This window comes from Lynx canadensis, chromosome B4 (genome assembly GCF_007474595.2).
Source record: "Lynx canadensis isolate LIC74 chromosome B4, mLynCan4.pri.v2, whole genome shotgun sequence".
In the NCBI taxonomy this organism is placed as follows: Eukaryota; Metazoa; Chordata; class Mammalia; order Carnivora; family Felidae; genus Lynx; species Lynx canadensis.
In genome coordinates this window covers 103,249,236-103,269,937 of record NC_044309.1, presented here as the reverse complement: position 1 = coordinate 103,269,937, position 20,702 = coordinate 103,249,236, and the positions used below count along the sequence as shown (strand labels likewise).

General features: G+C 33.7%; 1 protein-coding gene and 1 non-coding gene across 2 annotated transcripts in view; both read right to left on the bottom strand.

The window, feature by feature from the left end:
• Positions 1-20,702, bottom strand: part of PTPRQ (protein tyrosine phosphatase receptor type Q) — a 229,341-nt gene that overhangs the window by 56,176 nt on the left and 152,463 nt on the right. Inside the window, exons 28-34 of the mRNA XM_032593794.1 lie at positions 19,913-20,034; positions 14,098-14,284; positions 10,597-10,841; positions 8,080-8,146; positions 4,459-4,617; positions 3,679-3,901; positions 1,731-1,804 (exon numbers count right to left, since the gene is read on the bottom strand). Coding sequence (XP_032449685.1) covers positions 1,731-1,804; positions 3,679-3,901; positions 4,459-4,617; positions 8,080-8,146; positions 10,597-10,841; positions 14,098-14,284; positions 19,913-20,034 — 1,077 coding nt within the window. The remainder of the gene's footprint in view (positions 1-1,730; positions 1,805-3,678; positions 3,902-4,458; positions 4,618-8,079; positions 8,147-10,596; positions 10,842-14,097; positions 14,285-19,912; positions 20,035-20,702) is intronic.
• Positions 19,414-19,516, bottom strand: LOC115519569. Its single transcript, XR_003970571.1, has one exon. It is a non-coding gene; the product is annotated as a U6 spliceosomal RNA (small nuclear RNA).

Sequence of the window (20,702 nt, the reverse complement as noted above, 5' to 3'; positions counted from 1 at the left end):
ATTATGTTGATGCCATCAAGACATTTACTTCACTGTGGTGATGACAGGGTGTGATAAATTCACCTCTCCAATGAAGAAATACTCCACACAATTTCAAAACCACAGGCTTGTCAGCCAATTGTAAAATGATTTAATTACTTGGTAAATTAATCAAGCCATTCATTTCATGGAATTAGACAGGATAGCCAAAGAAATTCAAGTCATTCCTCTAAAAACATCTATAGAGCAAACCATGAGCCCCTTCTTTGTATCTTCAAGGTTCAAAATTGCCTTAAGTAGAGGCTGTGGAAGCTGGCATTTTAGACAATTAATGTTCCATAACTGGATAAGAATTTCTAACTGAAAATGATGGGAAAAATCTAACTGCTTCCAGCCACAACTCGCACTGAAATCTGTTGTAGCTCGTATTATTTTATGGATCTGAATGACACACAGCGGTCCACATTCTCAGAGCTTAACACAGAGAAAATAGGGGCTGTGATGTACTTAGAGAAATCGTAAGGAAACAAGATCTCCTAAAAAAGTATATTTTAAAAATCGTTGATTATAACTGATCTGAAAAGAAGCTATTAAAATTTTTTTACTGTGAAATAGTAATATCTTTACATATGCTATTTTATTTAAATCTGAAGGGGGACTATCATCATCATTTTCTAAATAAGGAAACTAAGGTTTATAAAAATTATTTTCTCAAGTAGCAGAGTCAAGATTTGAATCTAGGTCTAAATCCTGTATTTGTACTGTAATGCTTATGGGATCTGTGCTAGAATCCTGGCAGAGTCATTTAATTACGTAATCTGAACTTTGGTTTCCTCATCTACATAATGGAGCTAAAATTAGTACTGAACAGCTTCTCTCAATCTCAGCACTACTGACATTATGCACTAAATAATTCTTTGCTGAAGGGGCTATGCTATGCAATGTAGGATGTTCAGTAGCTTCCCTGCCCTCTGCCCACTAGATGCCAGTAGCTTGGACCCATAATTGTAACCACCAAAAGTGGCTACAGCCATTGCTACATATCCCCTGGAGAATAAAATCACTGTGGTTGAAAACTACTGATGTAAATTAAAAGACAGTCATGAAGAGTCCATCAGTTAGTACACACAAAGAGCCTACAAGATGATAATGGTGAAGAAGGAGGAGGAGAGGAGGTGAGGGGGAGGAGGAGTGGAGGAGAAGGAGGAGGAAGAGGAGGAGGAGGAGGAGGAAGAGGAGGAGGAGGAGGAGGAGGAGGAGAATACTTGCATTTGACTAAATTGCACTTATGTTTTATTCAGTCCTGATTACATGGATATAATAGAAAACAACTCATGAAAGACTTGGTTAGAAAGAAAATAAAATTTAAAATGGCTGGTAATTTTCTAGTTTTTAGGATTATTTCAAGAAAATTTCCATAAATCTTTTTCTTTTTTATTAAGTAAAAATGTTTCACATATAAGATTGTATATTAAACAATCAAGTAAATACTTGCTTAGTATAAGGTTAGTATACATCAGCATAGAAACAATACCATATTAAAATCTATGTCCAGATTTGAATAGATGGATCATACATCACTTAAAACAATATCACAAATGCTATTTTTTCCTTTGAAAGGCTAATTAACCTTGAAGTGAATTTATACTTGAGAACATTAGTCATGGATTAATATATTCGCTAATGAATGTTACAACTGTGATTAGCATGTTGAGATTATCAGTGAAATTAAATTACAAAATATATCTTACCTAAAGTCTTAACGGGATCAGAATAATCAGAATCAGTAAATTGTCCCATAACATTGGTGGCTCTAAATTTAAATCTATGAAATAAAAAAAATTAAAAACCAACAATTTGCATGCTATATGATTTTCTTCTATGAATAATTTAACAAATAGCAATGAAAAATATACATTTTTATTCAAAAGAAAATGTATTTACAAGATGTAAACTTAGAAATCAATTGCCATCAGAGCAATATATCCTATCTTTATGGGAGATGAATAATTATCCTGCACACGAGAGAATGACTAAAAATTTGGTCAGACTCTTGAGCAGTCCCAGTAGCTTAATCAGATGAAGTAGATTACATTCCTCATGGATTTGTTTAGAATGAATTATTTCATGTCTGTGTGAAAGTGTATTACACAAACATACTTTATAGAGTATAACTTATACCTCAACTACCTTTGAAAATACCAGTGAACTAGATTTAGAATGGTCATATAGAATTTATTTTGTTCACATGTTAACAAATTAAGAAAAATGCTTCTTAATGCTGTGTGCCCAGCTGTATTTTTACTTTCTATGTTTTTATGACATAAAAAAAAGAAAATGGTACATAATGGGTGGTTCTAACAAATTCAGAGACAACTGAAATTTATCTTACTTAAAAACTACAGATATCCAGGCATTTTAAAATACAAAACAAACTTATGTTAAAGTTTATGTTAAACTTAAAGTTTCACTTTACAATTTAATTTCTACTATTCTCAAATTTTTTTTTTTCATTTTTTTTTTCAACGTTTATTTATTTTTGGGACAGAGAGAGACAGAGCGTGAACGGGGGAGGGGCAGAGAGAGAGGGAGACACAGAATCGGAAACAGGCTCCAGGCTCCGAGCCATCAGCCCAGAGCCCGACGCGGGGCTCGAACTCACGGACCGCGAGATCGTGACCTGGCTGAAGTCGGATGCTTAACCGACTGCGCCACCCAGGCGCCCCTCAAATTTTTATGATTTTATTGATTATATGAAAGAGTCTGTGTTGCAAATATGCAAAATAAACAATATTTGCATATTTGCAAATATGCAAAATAAAAAAGATTACATTTTTTAGTATATTGTTTTCATAGCTGTCATATATATGATGGTTAAATTTTAGGTAATAGCCAAAGTAACTGTACTTAATAATAGATGATAGAGCATTCTGTTTTTTCAAATGCCTGACTTCTCTACTTTTCTAATGTTAACTTGACCTAGGATGTTTATAAAGAATTTAATAATGCTTTAACTAGCAGGCAAACATGAAACTAGTTTATGACAAAAAATAATATAGTCAATTTAACAGGAGCCAATGATTAATTTAACAGAGCATTTAATAAATCCAGAATATCAGAAGTGGTTTTTAATACATTAGATTATTATGATCTGCAAAATGATAGATATTAAAGTGATTAAAGATATTAGTGATTAAAGGATTTTAATCACTAACTCAGAGTTTTGATAATACAAAGAGGAGAAAGTTATTGTTATGACTCCAATAAACTGAAGCTGTCATCAAATGAAAGACTAGGATGGCATTTCTAAAACCCATATATTAGCATGTATTGCAAAATAATGGGTGAAAAGCACAAAATATTATGTTAGTCACATTATCCTCTACAGAAAGAATTAAATCCTCCTACCCATGTTCTCCAATACATGTTTTTCATATTGTCCTTCTGTCACTTACCATATCAACTCATAATTACTCTGAAGCATGCCTACTTTCCCTACAGAACTGTACATTTATGGAATGTAAGGACAATATCTCACCATGTTGATTTTTACCATGTTGATCTTTACCATGTGTTAGGTCATGATACATTACGGATGCCCAGTGCTTACTAGAAAGATGAAAGGACAGGCAGATGGATGAATGAAAGATGTTAATTAGCTTGCTATCATTATGCATAGTCAGCACCAACTATACTTACAAGTATTGCTTTTTTGGTTTCAAAGGTCCATTGCAAATTCTGTCTTCATTGCCAGGAATCATGCATGCATTATCAGCACCTATGATGTAGATTTCTTCATTGCCACTGAATTTTGTCTTTGCTTCTGTACATGGGGGGTTAGGAAAGCCTTCATTTGTAAAATATGGCCTTGGTTTATTAAAATATGCATCATACCACTTTGTTACATTTCCATCATGCTGAGCTATTTTCAGGAAGAAAGGATAATAATTATAAGTAACAGATGAATGTATTTTGACATTTCTGAAGAACGTTTCTATAATTACATGAGGAAAATCTGGATGCAACATCTGTCACTCTATGAACCACCAGGGATAATTCAGCTGATCTACCTACATAAACAGGAAATCCTATCTTTCCCCATCACAAATGAATCTATAGGCCTGCTGTGGAGGATGACTTCTCAGGTACAGAAAAGAACATCTCTCAGTAAAGGGTAACTCTTCTGTTCATACCTCCAAAGAACCTATCAAGACTCCATCTTGCCAAATTCAAACAATCCTATCAGTATATGGAAAAGGTAAATCACATATTGTAACTATGCCTTTTCTTATCTTGTTGAAGTACTTTAGGCATAAATTAATGGTTAGTATAACTAATGATAATATTAGCAATCTGTTAAGCTCAACAGTTGTGTGGTAATTGGTAGTCAACCTAATATTACTAATTTTGAACTGAAATTTCTTTAGCATTCAACAATTCATACTCTAAAATTTAACGAGACAGGTTGACAGTTGATACCTCCTGCTTCTGTTACAAGCACTTGCACATTTTTGATAGGTCCATGATCATCATTGTAGTAACATATTGGCATTCTGATTGTAATTGTTGTTGAAGTCACGAGCAATTTTCCTGTGGCATCATAAATAGGGGTTGGTTTGGTTTTCGGTCGTGCTGGAGCTTTAAACAAAGAAGAAATATCACTGCAATTGATTTTTTGTTTCTGAAGAGGAGAAAAAAAATTTAAATTCTCATTTCATGCAGGTGATTTACAGATAAAATGATGACAAACACAAATAACAAATGAAACAGAGTTTTGTTTGAATACAACAGATGTTTAGCAATTATTATCTCCTGATGGTTTAATGATATACTTCAGACTTGCTTGAGATAATGGAACTCGGGTGTGATTTTCAGGCATCTGACTCCTCTTCACATATTAACAAAAATTCAAATTATATATGCTCTCAATCATATAATTTTTATAATTGGATTAAATCATACTAATATTTTAGTGGGCTCTTCTTTTATTTCCTTTAGCTGATTCATCAATTTCTATTCTAGTCATGCCAGCATCTCTCCCAGGTTATCCACACCAAACATATGGCTGATGTCCTCCCATATTTTTTTCCATGTTCACATAACCATATAAAATACATAAAGTCATAGATAATGGATTCTTTATTATATATTATGTATTCTATATTATGTATTATAATCACTCCACATGTTGGTTTTTTCACTTAAATATGTCTTATATAAGTCTTCTCAAGTCACCAAGTATGGAGCTGACTCATTCTTTTTAATGACTATGTTGCATATCATACTGTGACAACATCATATTTATTCAATCGTTTATCTAATAATGGGAATTCACTTTTCCTTCAGGTTTTGAACATTTGTTGCAATGACCAGACTTATATTTAGCCTTATTTACTGATCCTTTTATTTCCATGGAATAGATTTCCAAGAATAGAATTTCTGGAACACAAGATATGAATATTTCTAACTTTAAAAGATATTGCCAGAATAATTTCCAAAAGTGCCATGATAATTTATACTTTATCACCAATGCATACAAATATCTCCCAAATCAGTATTTGTAGGAGCACTTCTTGTTTCATTTCATCTCATAGCTATATGTGTATACCAGCTGTTTGAGCACAGCAAGTTGCTTATTCAAACTTCAATTTCCATATTTATTAATTTTTAAAGCCTCTAAATTATGCCATAAAATTGGCAATATCATTTCCATTTTATTAATGAGGAAATTACCTTATGTCACATGGCTATAAAAGGTAAATATCAAGATTTGAATCAAATCTTTTTGGCTTGATCCTTTACCTCACTCCTCTTAGATATAAAGACTATTATAACATTAGATGTGTAAGAAGTTTATGGGAGGAAATATCCATGAAGAATCAAGGAACAGTAAACAGGAGTAGATGGCAAGGGCCTTTAGACCACAGATCACAGGTCTAGTACCTGCGTATGAGAAGAAGAAATGAAGGGTTCAGAAGCAAGAGCCTCAGGTTTTGGGGTGAGAAACTCTCGGCCAGGCTACTGGGGAGTCCCTCAGAGAAGGTTTCTAGTTAAAGGAATCTGGCATTGGACATGGCTATCCAACTTGATATTATTTGTCAAATGCAAATTTAATGAGACTACTATTTTTTTAACTTTATTTAAATCCAAGTTAGTTAACATATAGTGTAATAGTAGTTGCAGGAGTAGAAGTTAGTGATTCATCACTTACATATAACACCCAGTGTTCATTCCAACAAGTGGAGACTGTTATTATTTCATCATTTCATGTCACCACTACCAATCATGCATATTACTAGGAAAAAATATTTCTCTAGCTCCCCACCATGGCCACCAGTACTCACATATTTTCTTTAGACAACTGATCATGAGTCTATCTGTTCTAAGAAGTGGAAAGTCAGTTCATCCCTCACCCCGGGATGAACAAAGCAACAGAGAGAGGAAGTTCTGCTAAAGAATTAATGTAATGAGCCTATTGTTACCTGCATACTTACCTGTCTGCTACTGAATAACAAAAAGAAATTAAGATGGTATGACATACTTCTTTTTTGAAGTCATTTTGTAAAATAGCCGAGGTTTTTGAAGACTCTATGTATTAGTACATTCCAAGCACGTAGTATGTCATTAAAAGCAAATCTTAATACTTTTAAATAATATTACAATTATATAAACTACCATTGATTAAAAGATAAACTTTATCAGCTTCATCTTATAGTGAATATTTCTTATTCTTAATAGAACTAGTTTCCAGGAACTGTCCTAAGGGTTTTTCAAAGATTATCTCTTTTAATCTTCACAACGATTTGTGAGGTAGGCCCCGGCATTATCTGCATTTGACAGGCTTGTAGAGGTTAAGACACTTGCCTTAAGTGAAGCAGATATCAAGTGGCCAATCGAGGATTCAGTCTCAGCAGTTCGACCCTAGACTCAGTCTAGCGCTAGAACATTTAATCACTGTGCTCTGGTGTCCTTACCAAAGACTAAGAAAAGTTACTTTTTGCTTCAGAAAGAGAAGCATTCTACTAAAGGTCCATACACTTCAGTTTTTATCTCTCTGCAGGTTTTATTACAGATGCTTTGAGAGATGGCATATTTGCACATATGTTTTCAGTCTGGAAGAGAAAGTATCCTGAATGCCTGAATAGCTCTAAAATCCTCTTAACAATCTTTTTTGGCTTTCATGGATTGATTTGTGTGGGGCAGGGAGCCTCCAAATTTTAGTTATATTTTCTATAAACAATACCTGTCATAGTAATGAATTGATAGATTTACTTTATAGTCAGAAACATAAAGTTCAATATATGGTAGTTCAGTAAACGCCATTTGATTAACTGAAAATAATTTTACTTTCAAGATAAAGATCAGTCAAGGAATTTAATTAAAACTAGTCAAAGTCTAGTTATGGGTAATTGAACAATGAATTTTCAATAATATTAAGAACATGAACAGACTATAAAATTTGCCTCAGAAAACATTAAATTTAGAGGGAAAGACATATAAGATGAATAGCAGGTGGGCACTCTCTTTATTTAAGGTGATAATTTGCATTATTATTTATACATTTTAAGTATAGCTTTAATAAGCAGTGTTTATTACTTAATGTACTCTTATTACTGCATATGCATCATTTACTTAATTTTTAATGTTTATTTATTTATAGTGTGGAACCTGACACAGGGCTTGATACCACAAACTGTGAGATTGTGACCTGAGCTGAAATCAAGAATCAGATGCTTAACAGACTGAGCCACCCAGGCACCCACATGTGCATCATTTAAAAGCTTGACTACATTCTTAATGCTAATTACAGAATTTAATTATAATTACTCTTTTATTAAGACCATAAGAGACTCTTAAATACAGAGAACAAACTGAGGGCTGCTGGCAAGGTGTTGGGTGGAGGGATGGGCTAAATGGGGGATGGGCATTAGGGAGGGCACTTGTTGGGATGAGCATTGAGTGTTATGTAAGTGATGAATCACTAAATTCTATTCCTGGAGTCATTATTACATTATATGCTAACTAACTTGGATTTAAATTTAAAAAATTATTTTTTAAAAAGGCAACAGTATTTCACAGGAAGACAGCTCATGTATGTACCTTTAATGTCCATGGTTATTCTCATCTGAACATTTGGCCCTGCGCCAGCGCTATTGATCGCATAAACCTAAAGGAGAGAACCATCTTGTTACTACTTTGATTATTGTCATATGTAATTTAAAATGTTTCCATTTTTAAAAACAACTGCATATAGTCTATTAATTATACTTTTCTTGCACTTACTCAAATGAATACAATATGTATAGGAAGAATGTTAATAATAAAGTAGTTCTTAAAACTGATTTTACAGTACTAAGTCCTGAGAACAGAGGCTGAGTGACCTAAACAGCCCTGTCCTAGTGACCAGGAAAGGATGTGGCTTCAATGTGAACCTGTAGAAGGAATAGACACAGAAAAGCCACTACATCTATACTCCTTCATCTACTCTAACATCTGCTCCTTCTCTCTGTAGCTAGGTAACTCTGGCTTCCTTTAAATCCATATTCAAGACCCTGTTTTTTTTCCCTTCTCTGAGATGAAATCCTATTCCTTCAACCTTCTTGTTTTCCTGTATTAAATCATCCCTCTGAAAGTTGGCCTTTATGCCCTTCTTCACCCCTGCCCCAAAGTGTCCGACGCTGTAACCTGCATAATGTAGCATATACACATAAAACATTCTTGTTTGTATAGACAGAGGGTGATTCACACAAATGTGAATCCTTTCAATTAACTTTATTCTTAGGACGCTGTAGATACAGAATTTTCTTTTATTCACTTTATTTTGCTCTATAAAACAAAGACTCTATTCTTGCCCAAGTTCATTGACAAACACAATCCAAGTTTATTGGAACTTATTAACTTGTTTTCTAAATTAGTGTCCCCCTTCTACACTAGAGATACTTTGGGAATGTTTTGATTGAATTAAAACCATAATAATGTATATGATGTGGTAGATATGACAAATAAGCCAAGGTTAGACAATGTGGTTAAAAAATATCTAAAGGAGACCTTTATTGAAGTTGTAAATTTAAGAAAAGAAGTATTAAAAATGAAAAGTGATATTATGGTGCACATCATTATTTTTGCTTCTTTGTGGCATAACCTAACATTCAAGTAAGATACTAAATGAAAAGTTGGGCAACACTACTCAAATTGCATTGTACAAAGAGGTCATTTGTAAACCTGTTGAATGAAGAGATGCAGGTTTGATTCACTAGGTCGAGACAGAGGTGTACATTATACATTTCTAATAAATTCCTAGGAGTTGAGGATGCTATAAATTGCATTTTCTGAACAGAGAATTTTTTATTGCTCTTTAAATTATGAATTAATTGTACTTTGTTTCATTTCAATTTTTTCTCTTATTTACAAAAGGCAAAACTGATGGAGCACTCGCTACTTCCCATAACTATAAATTTAATCCTTACCAAAGCCCTAAAAAGAAGTCATTATTCCTATTACTGCTTTTTTCTTTCTTTCTTTTTTTGTTTCAAGTTTTTATTTAAATTCCCGTTTTTAACACATAGTGTAATATTAGTTTCAAGAGTAGAATTTACTGTTTTCTTTTCTTTCTTTCTTTCTTTCTTTCTTTCTTTCTTTCTGGTAATAAAACTGAGGTACAGAGTTGAAGCAATTGCCCAGAAACAAACTGCAGAATCAGGATATGAACCCAGATCAGTTCATTCTCTTAACCACCCTCCCTCTAACAGATCTTTCACAGTAGTGGTTCATTTAATGGGATATACAACAAGAACCCTAGCAGCACAGTGAGTGAAGGAAGAAATGAAGATATGCAGATATACAGATACAATTTATACAGAGAAAAACATACATATGAATATAAATTATTAATAACAGTATTCTGATGATTACACAATAATCATAAACAAGTGGTAGGAAAAGTAGTTTGCTAAGCTACCTGAAGGTTTAGCGTGAACACTATCTTTATTAAAAGATGATATTCAGAACCATATAATTCCATTTGAAAATTTCAATAGATGCCACAAAAATACATTTTTGAAATAAATTATGTGTATGTGTCTGTTTGTATGTATATAAACATACACCTATATATTCTAAAATGGATAATTTAGAATTAGGATGTAAAATACTTAGCTTTAGTAATTGTTACATGAAATGCACGTGAATTTCAAACATGTAGTTACATCTGCCCTTTGCCTTTGAAATTTGCTTTTCCGTTTTCCATTTATAAGCACACATTAACAGCTTTCCTTTAGGTAGAATTATCTCTTTGCTGCTCTCTTCACTCTCTATCTCTATCTCTATCACTGCTCTCTTACTTTTAACATGCCTTTTCTTTCTCCTTTATTTCTGGATTTCTACTATTGTTGTAGAAACTTTTTTGTTATCTACATGTTTTCACAGTACTTGCTGTATAATAATAGGAAATAAGCAATTTCATTTCTCTGAATACTAGTTTCTGTTGGCATGTCTCACACAATCCTACAACAAGATACAAGAAATCTAGTGTATACATAAGCTTCAGTATTTTTGAATGGTGAGTTTGTAAACTGACTTTGTAAAATAGGTAAATAATTAAAAGCTACAAATGCTTACACTGATATTGTACGTATGTCCACCTTTTAGTCCTTCTAACATTGCAATGACAGATGTGTCAGTTTTCTGGATAATACTGAGGTTGTGAATCTGGACAGCAGTAGGATCATCTTCCCGGTAAACCAAAGCTTGGTATACTTGGATATTTCCATTGGGTTGAGAAGGAGGAAGAAATGTTAACTGAAATTTTGTAACTTCGTCTGGTATCTTCCAAAATGTCATATTGTTAGGTGGATCGTTGGGGACTAAAATAAAATATTAAGCAGTTAAGTTTTTAAAATTGTGCCCTTCTTTTTAATCTACATAAACAAATTATTTGCTTAGATTTCTGTTTATAAACTATGTTACACAAACTTTTAAAACTATATATATTATGGAAACAAGCAAAATGGCTAATACACAGCAGAATCAACAACATCTATAGGTCACAGGAATCATAATCGTGATCCAGTTAGTTGGGTCATTTATTTATTTTGACTTTTACATGTATTTATTTTTATATAGAAGGCATTTATGTGACTTTTTGTACTTCTTATTTAAATATAACATAGACTCACAGGAAGTTGCAAAAAATGGGACATATAGTCCCCTGGAACATTCCCCCAGCTTTTTCCAGTGGTGACAACTTACCTAACTGTAGTTTAATATCAAACCTGGATATTGTCATTGGTACAGGACTCTTAATTAGACTACAGATCGTATTCAGATTTCACCATTTTTTCATGCTTTCATAAATGTGTGTGCAGTTCTGTGCAATTTCATTCCATGTATACATTCCTGCAATCATCACCAGAAATAAGGTACAGAACTATTCCAGCACCATAAAGAAACTTCCCCCTGGTCTCCCTTGTATTTACACTCCATGCATCCCCACAACACTAACCATTGTCCTCCAGAGTTCTGTCCTTTTAAGAAAAATAACAGAATAATGATTGAGGTCCATCAAAGTTGTTGTATGTATCAATGGTTCACTCTTTTTTTATTATTATTTTTTTTTATTACTGAGTAGTGTTTCATTTTGTGGATACATCAAAGTTTATTTAATCACAGAAAAACATTTGGGTTGTTTCTAGTTTTTGTTATTACTAATAAACCTGCTATTAACATTCATTTACAGGTGTTTGTGTGAGCATACATTTTTAATTCTCTGTGATAACTGCCCAAGAGTATGATTGCTAGGTAATGTGCTCTAAGTACATGTTTGGTTTTATAAAAGGTTGCCAAACTATTTTTCAGTGTGGCTGTACCCTCTTTTATTCCCAGTCGCAATGAAGGGGAGAACCAGTCTCTTTGCATCTTTGCCAGAATTTGGCACCATCACCCTTTTTTATTTTTATTTTATTTTTTTTTTAATTTTTTAAAAATGTTTTATTTATTTTTGAGACAGGAAGAGACAGAGCATGAACAGGGGAGGGTCAGAGAGAGGGAGACACAGAATCTGAAGCAGGCTCCAGGCTCGGAGCTGTCAGCACAGAGCCCGACGTGGGGCTCAAACCCACGGACCGTGAGATCATGACCTGAGCCGAAGTCGGACAGTCAACGGACTGAGCCACCCAGGCGCCCCATCCATCACCCTTTTTTAAATTACTCTTTTATCTGTTGTAGTAGATGCACAGCGATAGCTCATTATGGTCCTAATTTGCATTTCCTTTATAGCTAGTGGTGTTGAAAATCTATCTTATCCTGAGTTTAGTTGCCCACTCTATCTCCTTTGTTGTGAAATGTCTCTTCATGTCTTTTGCCAATTTATAATTGGACCTCTTTTAAGTGTTGAGTTTTGAGAGTTCTTTATATATTTTAGATATTCCATTTTATTTGTGATAAAAATTAGCCTAACATATAGCAGCTAAGTATCAGTAAACTATCATGAAAGAAAATGATACACGTGAAGATAAAATCAATTTATGAATAAAGTAATTAGTTCTTGCTGCATAATTAGTGTGCTTTATACAAGTGACTGATTGCATGAATTGTCTACTTTGACCAAATTGAAATGGACATATCTTCCATACTAAGTGAAGGAATTCCTATGAAGAAGGCTGTTAATACTTGACTGTCAATAGTTCAGATGCTTAAGCTTTATTATCTTTATTTATTTCTTATCATCTGGCAAATATCTCTATAGATAGTGTCCTGTAGCAGGCAAAAAAAACAAGTAAATACATAACAGTGAGGAAAAAAAGAGAAACAGATAAACATGTTATAGTGCCAAATATCACACTTTAAGTGGAAAAATGCATAACTAAAGTAAAAATTAAATCGGCTTAAGACTTATTTTCACATTTGCTTGTATACATTTATATGATATAAAATATTTTAATAAGAGACTTCTCTAAAAATCAGATCAGTTTTAAGGTTGGATAAGTGAAATAATTCTCTGAATGTTGGAAAGAATTTCTTATTCTCCAAATATCTTTTATTTTACACCTCAAATTCTACTCTTAGAGGTTTAGTAGTAATTTATTAAACTACAAAATTTTTGGGAGAGGTAGCACATTAAGATCTGACAATCAGTGCTTTATGGTATGAGTGGGAATAAATTCAGCAACATCTTTTCTCACAGGTAGGATGAGGGAGAAGTGTAAAAGTATCATAAAAAATAGATATCTGGAATATATGTGGCAGCAAAATGGAAACATGAAATTTTAGGTGCTGAGGATAAGATGTTATCTTTTAATGTAGAACCATAATTTTATAGACAATAGAGTATATAGCACAATGAAAAGACTAGCTGCAAACATTTTTTACCTCCTATACTTACCTTATAGATAGCAACAAAAAAACTATAGCAACACATCCCTTCATGTGCTCTTTCCAAAGATATATCTGGTGGCAAAGAACATCAGGAGTCTGAAGGAGGACAGGGCAACAAGTTCTGGGAAGCTGACTTTCCACACTTAATTCCTATTGGTTATAATCTTATTCATTCAGACCCTGTTTGGAGGAACTTGAGGAAATCTGTATGATCTGTATGGATTCTGACATTTATTAAATAGGTTATATAATAAAACATGTCATTTGATTAGGTGAAGAAAACAGATATGGTAAGCATGACCTGGATTCTAATTTTGAATTCCAGATACATAATGATAGAGTATTATCACTTACATGTGCATTTAATTCATGGACAGAAATAATGGACAGAATTTTACATGAAGCATTAGTGGCCATAGACTGTTGGAAAATAGGCAAGGTAACTCAATTTCTGAAATATTTGTGTTTAAATAAGTATAAAAAGTAGAATTCAGTACATTATCATGAGCTAATTTGTTTGTATTTCCAAGAACTGATTATTCTCCACAACTCCACTATGCCTAAAAAACGTAAACAGAAAACTTCACTTTTGTCAATTACAGTGGATCACTCAATTTTATATTTTGTATTTCATACACTTTAAAAATTTCTTGTGACACGTATCCTTTTTTAGGGGGTGGTGTGAGAAACTCTAAGAAACACACTTAAATCTGTCCATTTTTAGCAATGATGGAAAACATGCCTCACCTGATTCTAAAGTAGTAACAATCACTTCAGCACTTGACTTTCCTTCTGCATATGCAGCACTTATGTTTCCAGTGAATGCTGTGATTACCACAGAATACCTTGTGAATATTTTCAAATCTTTAATTTCTATGGTCTTATTTTCTTCATTTGATTTGATGAAGGAAATATTAAATTCATCACTATCTACCTATAGGAAAAAATAGCTAGTAATTAAAGGAAGCAGCACTTAAGATCCAAATCACCAAACATAATAATAAAAAGCTACATGTGGTATATTTATCTAGCCAATATTTAAATTATTTTTTCTTACAGTCAGATTGTCCTGGGAAATCTAAAATACTACTTTAACAGTTTCCTTGTAAGCAATTATTTCAACAATTGAAAGTAGAAGGAAAAAAAAATCAACCAACCACAAGTAATCAACCCCTCCAGTGAACGAGTAAGTATCATCTTGTGCCAATGAAACTCCACTTTCTACTTTAATGTCTTACAGGAGAAAGAATATAGGCTTTGGTAATCAACCATTAAGGGCTTAAATTCCAATTTGGTCACGTAATAGTTCCTGTAGCATTTGACAAGTCACTTATGTTGTCTGTGTCTTACTTTCTCTGTATGTAAAACTGGAGTACTAACATCTATTTAAACTGTTGTGTTGCGGTTTAAAAAAATAGATCTGAAGTAGCTGGCGCAGAGATTTTGATATTTCTTTTGACCATGACCTACAAAAAGGAAACACAGGGGTACCTGGGTGGCTCAGGCGGTTAAGCATTCGACTTCAGCTCAGGACATGATCTCACAGTTTGTGGGTTCAAGTCCTGTGTTGGGCTCTGTGCTGACAGCTCAGAGCCTAGAACCTGCTTCAGATTCTGTGTACACATACACACTTCTTTATCACTTAAAAAAAAATTTGAGAAATACAACTTCTTTCTGAAATGCAGTTTGATATTTTCTGCTCTTTTAAATTTTATTCCAGTTCATTTAAAAAATTTTAGTCATGATGGCAGTTTGAAAAATTCCCATCTAGGATTATGCATGGCACTGGATAAGGACTCAGTTAATTGCGGTTGTTATAATTATTAGATGTGCAAAAATGAGCATCCTTAGGAGTATTAAATATAGTTGTATAGCGTGCTCAAACATACTATGTCTTTGATGGAGAGTCTGGCCTAATCACTGCAGGGATTAAACACAGCTAAAATTTTTAGCATTAAAAAGAAGGGCCTTTCAGGGGTGCCTGGGTGGCTCAGTCAGTTAAGTGTCCGAGTTGGGCTCAGGTCATGATCTCACAGTTTGTGAGTTTGAGCCCTGCATTGGGCTCTGTGCTGACAGCTCAGAGCCTGGAGCCTGCTTCAGATTCTGTGTCTCCCTCTCTCTCTGCTCCTCCCCCACTCTTGCTCTGTCTCTCTCTCTCTCTCAAAAATAAATAAACGTTAAAAAATTTTTTTAAAAAGGGCCTTTCCTGAAATGAACATCAGAAAATTTGAAATCCTATAATACATCCTACTCTCAGGTATCTTAATTGAAGCACTTAAAACCAGACTGTGCACACTGTTCCCATTAGTAGGTTCATTTTCAACTTGACCCTCCCTTGTAACTTTGAAAGGTTTTTGTTCAAAATACTCTTCAGATGCTCTTTTCTAAGAGATTTTTAACTTAAAGAAGATGTTACTATGAGGGATGTAGAAAAAGGCTAATAAATAATATGTGTATTGCAAAGTCAAATAGATTGTTCACACCTCAGACAGAGATTTGAAGATGCCTCACGTCTCTAAAGTGGCAGAAAACAAGTCAGCATAGCAATACCATTGATCAAGTGCATGTACTCACTGGTAGAAAGTGTGTATGATTTAGTTAGCTGTCAATATTTAAACATCACATAAAAATCTTTCCTTAAGACTAGGCTTATATTCATGCTGGGTAACAATTATCTAGAGATGACTTATAGTTGACTTCTGTAATGGGACGTAAGTGTCCAATTCATCACTGCCTCATCCAGTTGGCTTCATTTTGACTGCTCATTTACGTTGCTTGACTGACCACTATACCTATCTGAACTCTGATTTTATAGAGTTGAGGTGAATTTCTCAAGATTCCATAGTTATTTAGTAGCTGAGATAGGATTTCCTTCCAAGTCTTTCAAGAATGCGGAACTCTCTACTACTACACCGGGCCTGATCATATAAAAGTAAAATTACACTATTCCAATGTCTTCCATTAAAATAGTGGATAACAATATTGAGGTAAAAATATGACATAATATGATTGTGATCTACTGTATCTTAAAAAGATACAGATACAACTTAAAAAGATACAGATACAGATCTACTCTATCTTAAATTCACTATCTTTCTTCACTAAACCTACCCTTTGTTATTGTTAATCATTACTTATCCACTTACTTGAGACTGAAACCTCAGACCTTTTTGATTCATTGTTCTCTTTCTATCAATTCCAAGCTTGTTTGCTCATATTATATTTGACCATCAATTATTATTATGAAATGTGTCCCATCATTTTTGCAGTGTGGCAGTTTTATAAGCAATGCCAGTTATTATTTGGTTCTATTTTCTTTCTTCTTCCTGCCCCATTTGCACCCTTCCCTACCTGCTATACCTCTATTCATTCCACAATCAATTTAACCTGCTCCTGAAGTCTCTTCTGTGTTGTATGACCCTCATAATAAGAACTTTAATTACTTTGCTAGTGTATATTTAGAAAAAAATTACATACTTTATACTCTGTAATTGGAGTGTAACTAGCTGTTAATACTCTGGTGTCTCACACCCTAGTGTGAGCTACTTGAGAGCGGAACTTTATGTTTTGCATCCTTATTTTGATGAAAACAAAACAAAACAAAAAATGTTTGTTATTTTGAAAAAATAAAGGGAACAATGAACAAAGGACTATAAAATGCATTAATTTCCAGTAGTATCACCCAGGGTGATATCTGTACCATAAATCTTTAAGATTGTCAATTTTTGCTTAATTTAAGTCTCCTAGGAAAAGGGTCTTATGTCTCTGTGGCTAGTACTTGGCAAAGGCCAGGCTATAGCCCTAGTCCTAAATTCAATGATATGTGTTCTTCCCTGGTGTAGAAGCCAATGATTTTTGAAGATAGATAATTATATATCCATGAAATGAGCTGCAGATAAGCTCGAAAAAGACAGTGACCACATGAAACTTGTTCACTTACACATAATCCAGCACTGAGCACAATGCTGGAATGTTGGATGTATTTAAAAGTATGTGTTGAATGAAAGAAAGAAAGAAGGAACTAAATGCTTAGTTCCAAGAATCCCAGGGAAACTATGAAGTGCCAGGATCTGTTTGAATACTTGCTCTTTTTGACTCAAAAGGTTTAGATGAGCATATATTTCAAGCTGGCAAATTTTATTTGCTACCTGATGGTTTTTCCTTTCTCCTGTCACACCATTATCTGCTGATTTTAGCCAGGTCTTAACTATTGGAGAATTTATAATTTCTGTGCCTCAATTCCCCTTTATGCAAAATGAAGACAACATATTTACATCAAAATGTTAGCAAAGGAAAGGTAATGCTGTGTAACTGATATAAAAATAAGCAGTTATAACGTTATACATTCTTCTCTCTTTCTCTTGCTCATTTTCATCTCAATAAGAATGCTAAGAGAATGAAGTTATGAATCACTTTTTTAAAAAATGTTTTATTTTCCCTTCCTTTAAGCACAATCAAAAGAGAATTGTTTTCATGAAAAATAGCTATCTTTTATTTGACCGAACACTGTGTTATCATTTTATAATTTGCTTTTAATACATAGTCCCAGAGCATTTGTCGTACATGCTGATTACTTTTGGCTAATTATGAACTAAAAGTCTTCACAAATAATGTTCTACAAAGGAAATCCCTTAAATTTTCTTTTAATCATGACAGGTCTTTTGAGATAGAAGCACTTCCATTTTAGAAATAATATAAAGACGTAAGAAAAGTATAAAAGTTAAACAAAAGATAGGTAGAGATAGGCAAGAAAGGGGTAGAATTGCCCATAAATTACCCGACTTAATGCATTAGATGTCACCAGAAGAGAGGTCATCAGGTCCAGTGAAACCCAAGCAGGATGCTAACACAGTTTTTCCAATCCTCATCCTAGCTAAAACTCTGTATTATTTACATTGTTGATCATCCTATTTTAAGAGAAAGGCTTGACTCTCATTCTTGGGTTTCCTTCTGTCTCAATGGCTACTCTAGTCTGGTGACTTCAGTGCCCTCTTATTTAAACGTTTGTATTCCCCAGATTCGATCTTCAGGTTAGCTGTTACAGAAGAGGTTCTTACTACATGTTCCATATTTAATCTCATCTCTTCCTATCATTTCAACTATCATACCAACACCTCCCAAATCTCCAAATTCAGGTTTCCTCTCCTGAGCTCCAGATTGATATATAACACTGCTAATACTGTCTTTATCTGAAGGTCTCCCAGGCATCACAAACTTAGGGCATATAATACTAAATTCATTCCTTTCCTCTAAAAATTTCTTTCTCTTCACAGTTTTCCAAATAATATATCTTAAAATCATCCTCAATTATTCTTTTCACTCACCAACCACTGATTTTTTTTTTGCCAGATCCTGTAGATTTAAATTATTTTTCATTCTGTTGCCTCACTATATTTCCTTTGTCCTTATCTTTTCTTACCCAGTTACTCTAATAGCTTCTTGTCCCCTTGCCTAATTTTGTACAAAGATTGCTCTATCCTCTGCAGTGCAACCATGCTGATCCTATAAAATAGAAATCTATATCCCAACACTGCTTTAATTCCTCAATTGACACTCCACTGGCCTTATAAAACCCAAACTCTGTTACATGTTATACAGTCTGCCTCCTGATCTAGCTTCTTTTCTCAGCCCTTTTCTTGAATGCTTTCACCAGGGATTCCTGAACCACTTGCTTTTTCTTGAGTCTTACTTTTCACACTTTTATTACCATTCCTTTTTATGGTCTGCTTCAAGTATTTTTCAAAATTAAGCTCTGATGTTACCTTATTTGGGAGCTATTTCTCTTAATGTCTTCTCCCTTTTTGTATTGTAAGGTGTTTTTCACTGTATTTAAAAAAAATTTTTTTTAATCTTTATTATTTATTTTTGAGAGAGAGAGAGAGTATGAGCAGAGAAGGGGCAGAGAGAGAGGGAGACACAGAATCCGAAGCAGGCTCCAGCCTGTTGGTAGCTGGTAGCACAGAGCCCGATGTGGGGCTCGAACCCACAAACCATGAGATCATGACCTGAGCCAAAGTTGGACGCTTAACCGATTGACCCACCCAGACGCCCCTGTATTTTTTTTTTAATATGGAACGCTTCATAAATTTGCATGTCACTCTTGCACAAGGGCCCTGCTAATTTTCTGCATCATTACAATTTTAGTACATACGCTGCCGAAGCAAGTATGTTTTCACTGTATTTTAAACCAATGTATTATTAATTTAATGACTGTTTATATACATCATCTATAGCCAGAGGATAAACATAACGCTAATCATTCTAATCATACTTTATGTACATTTTTGGATCCTTACTATGTGTCTGACAATGTTTAAAGTTCTTTATGCATATTTTCTAATATAGTCCTGACAACAATTTTTGTACTCTGGGTACTGCTATTAATCTTTATTTTACAGATGTGTACAGTGAAGTACACACAGGGTGTTTGCCTAGGTATATGCTTCAGTATGCGTTTAGGGTCTAACAGAGCTAGAATTACAATTCAAATAGTCTGATTCCAAAATGTATATTCCTAATCATTCTCTATACCGCCTTTTGCAGAAGGTAAGACATGCCTTACCGATTTGACATCAATCAGATAGAATGTTGGTCCAGTAATGGTAGCAGGTTCACTCCAGCTGATGTTGATGCTAAAAGGTGATGTTGCTACTACATACACATTTTCAGGAGGACCATCTGGAGCTATAGAAATAGAAAATCAATTACCCTGAGACATGTGAGTTAGTATTCGCTACAATAATAGAAAAGGCCAGGAAAAAAGGATAGTTTTAATGAATTAATTATACATTATTTTGTAGTTCACAGCATGTTAAAGGCGTTGGCAAATTGAAAGAAGTAATTTCTTGCAATATAATTACTATACAAAAACGTCCACGTGAGAGATAAATGATCATAAATATATGATTTTTGAACTCAAAACAATACTTTGACATGTAAGTCTTACTATTGCAAAATAAATCTTTTCGAATAAAAGTTTTTATTTAAAAATAGAATGCTTAAAAATATCGTTTTAGGAAAACCTGCGGAAACATGTTTGGCTACAGAAAAGTGAAACTGGCACAAGGGAATTATATTTAAAATTGGGTTGCTTTTATTGTTTTCACTGAGGGAGAAACATAGGAAATAGGTTATACCAATGATATTATCGCAAATGTAAACATTTCCTGCATTCATTATGATTCCAAACAAATTCTTTAATTTGTTCTATTTGTATTACTGTTGCTTTTTTTTTTAATCATGAGTGCAAAACAAGAGATAATATTTTAAGGTACTGACTACCGAAAACCCTTGTGTAAATTTTCAGTTTGCGAAACCGCTAGGAACTAGGAGGGTTAAGAAGGATTTAAGTC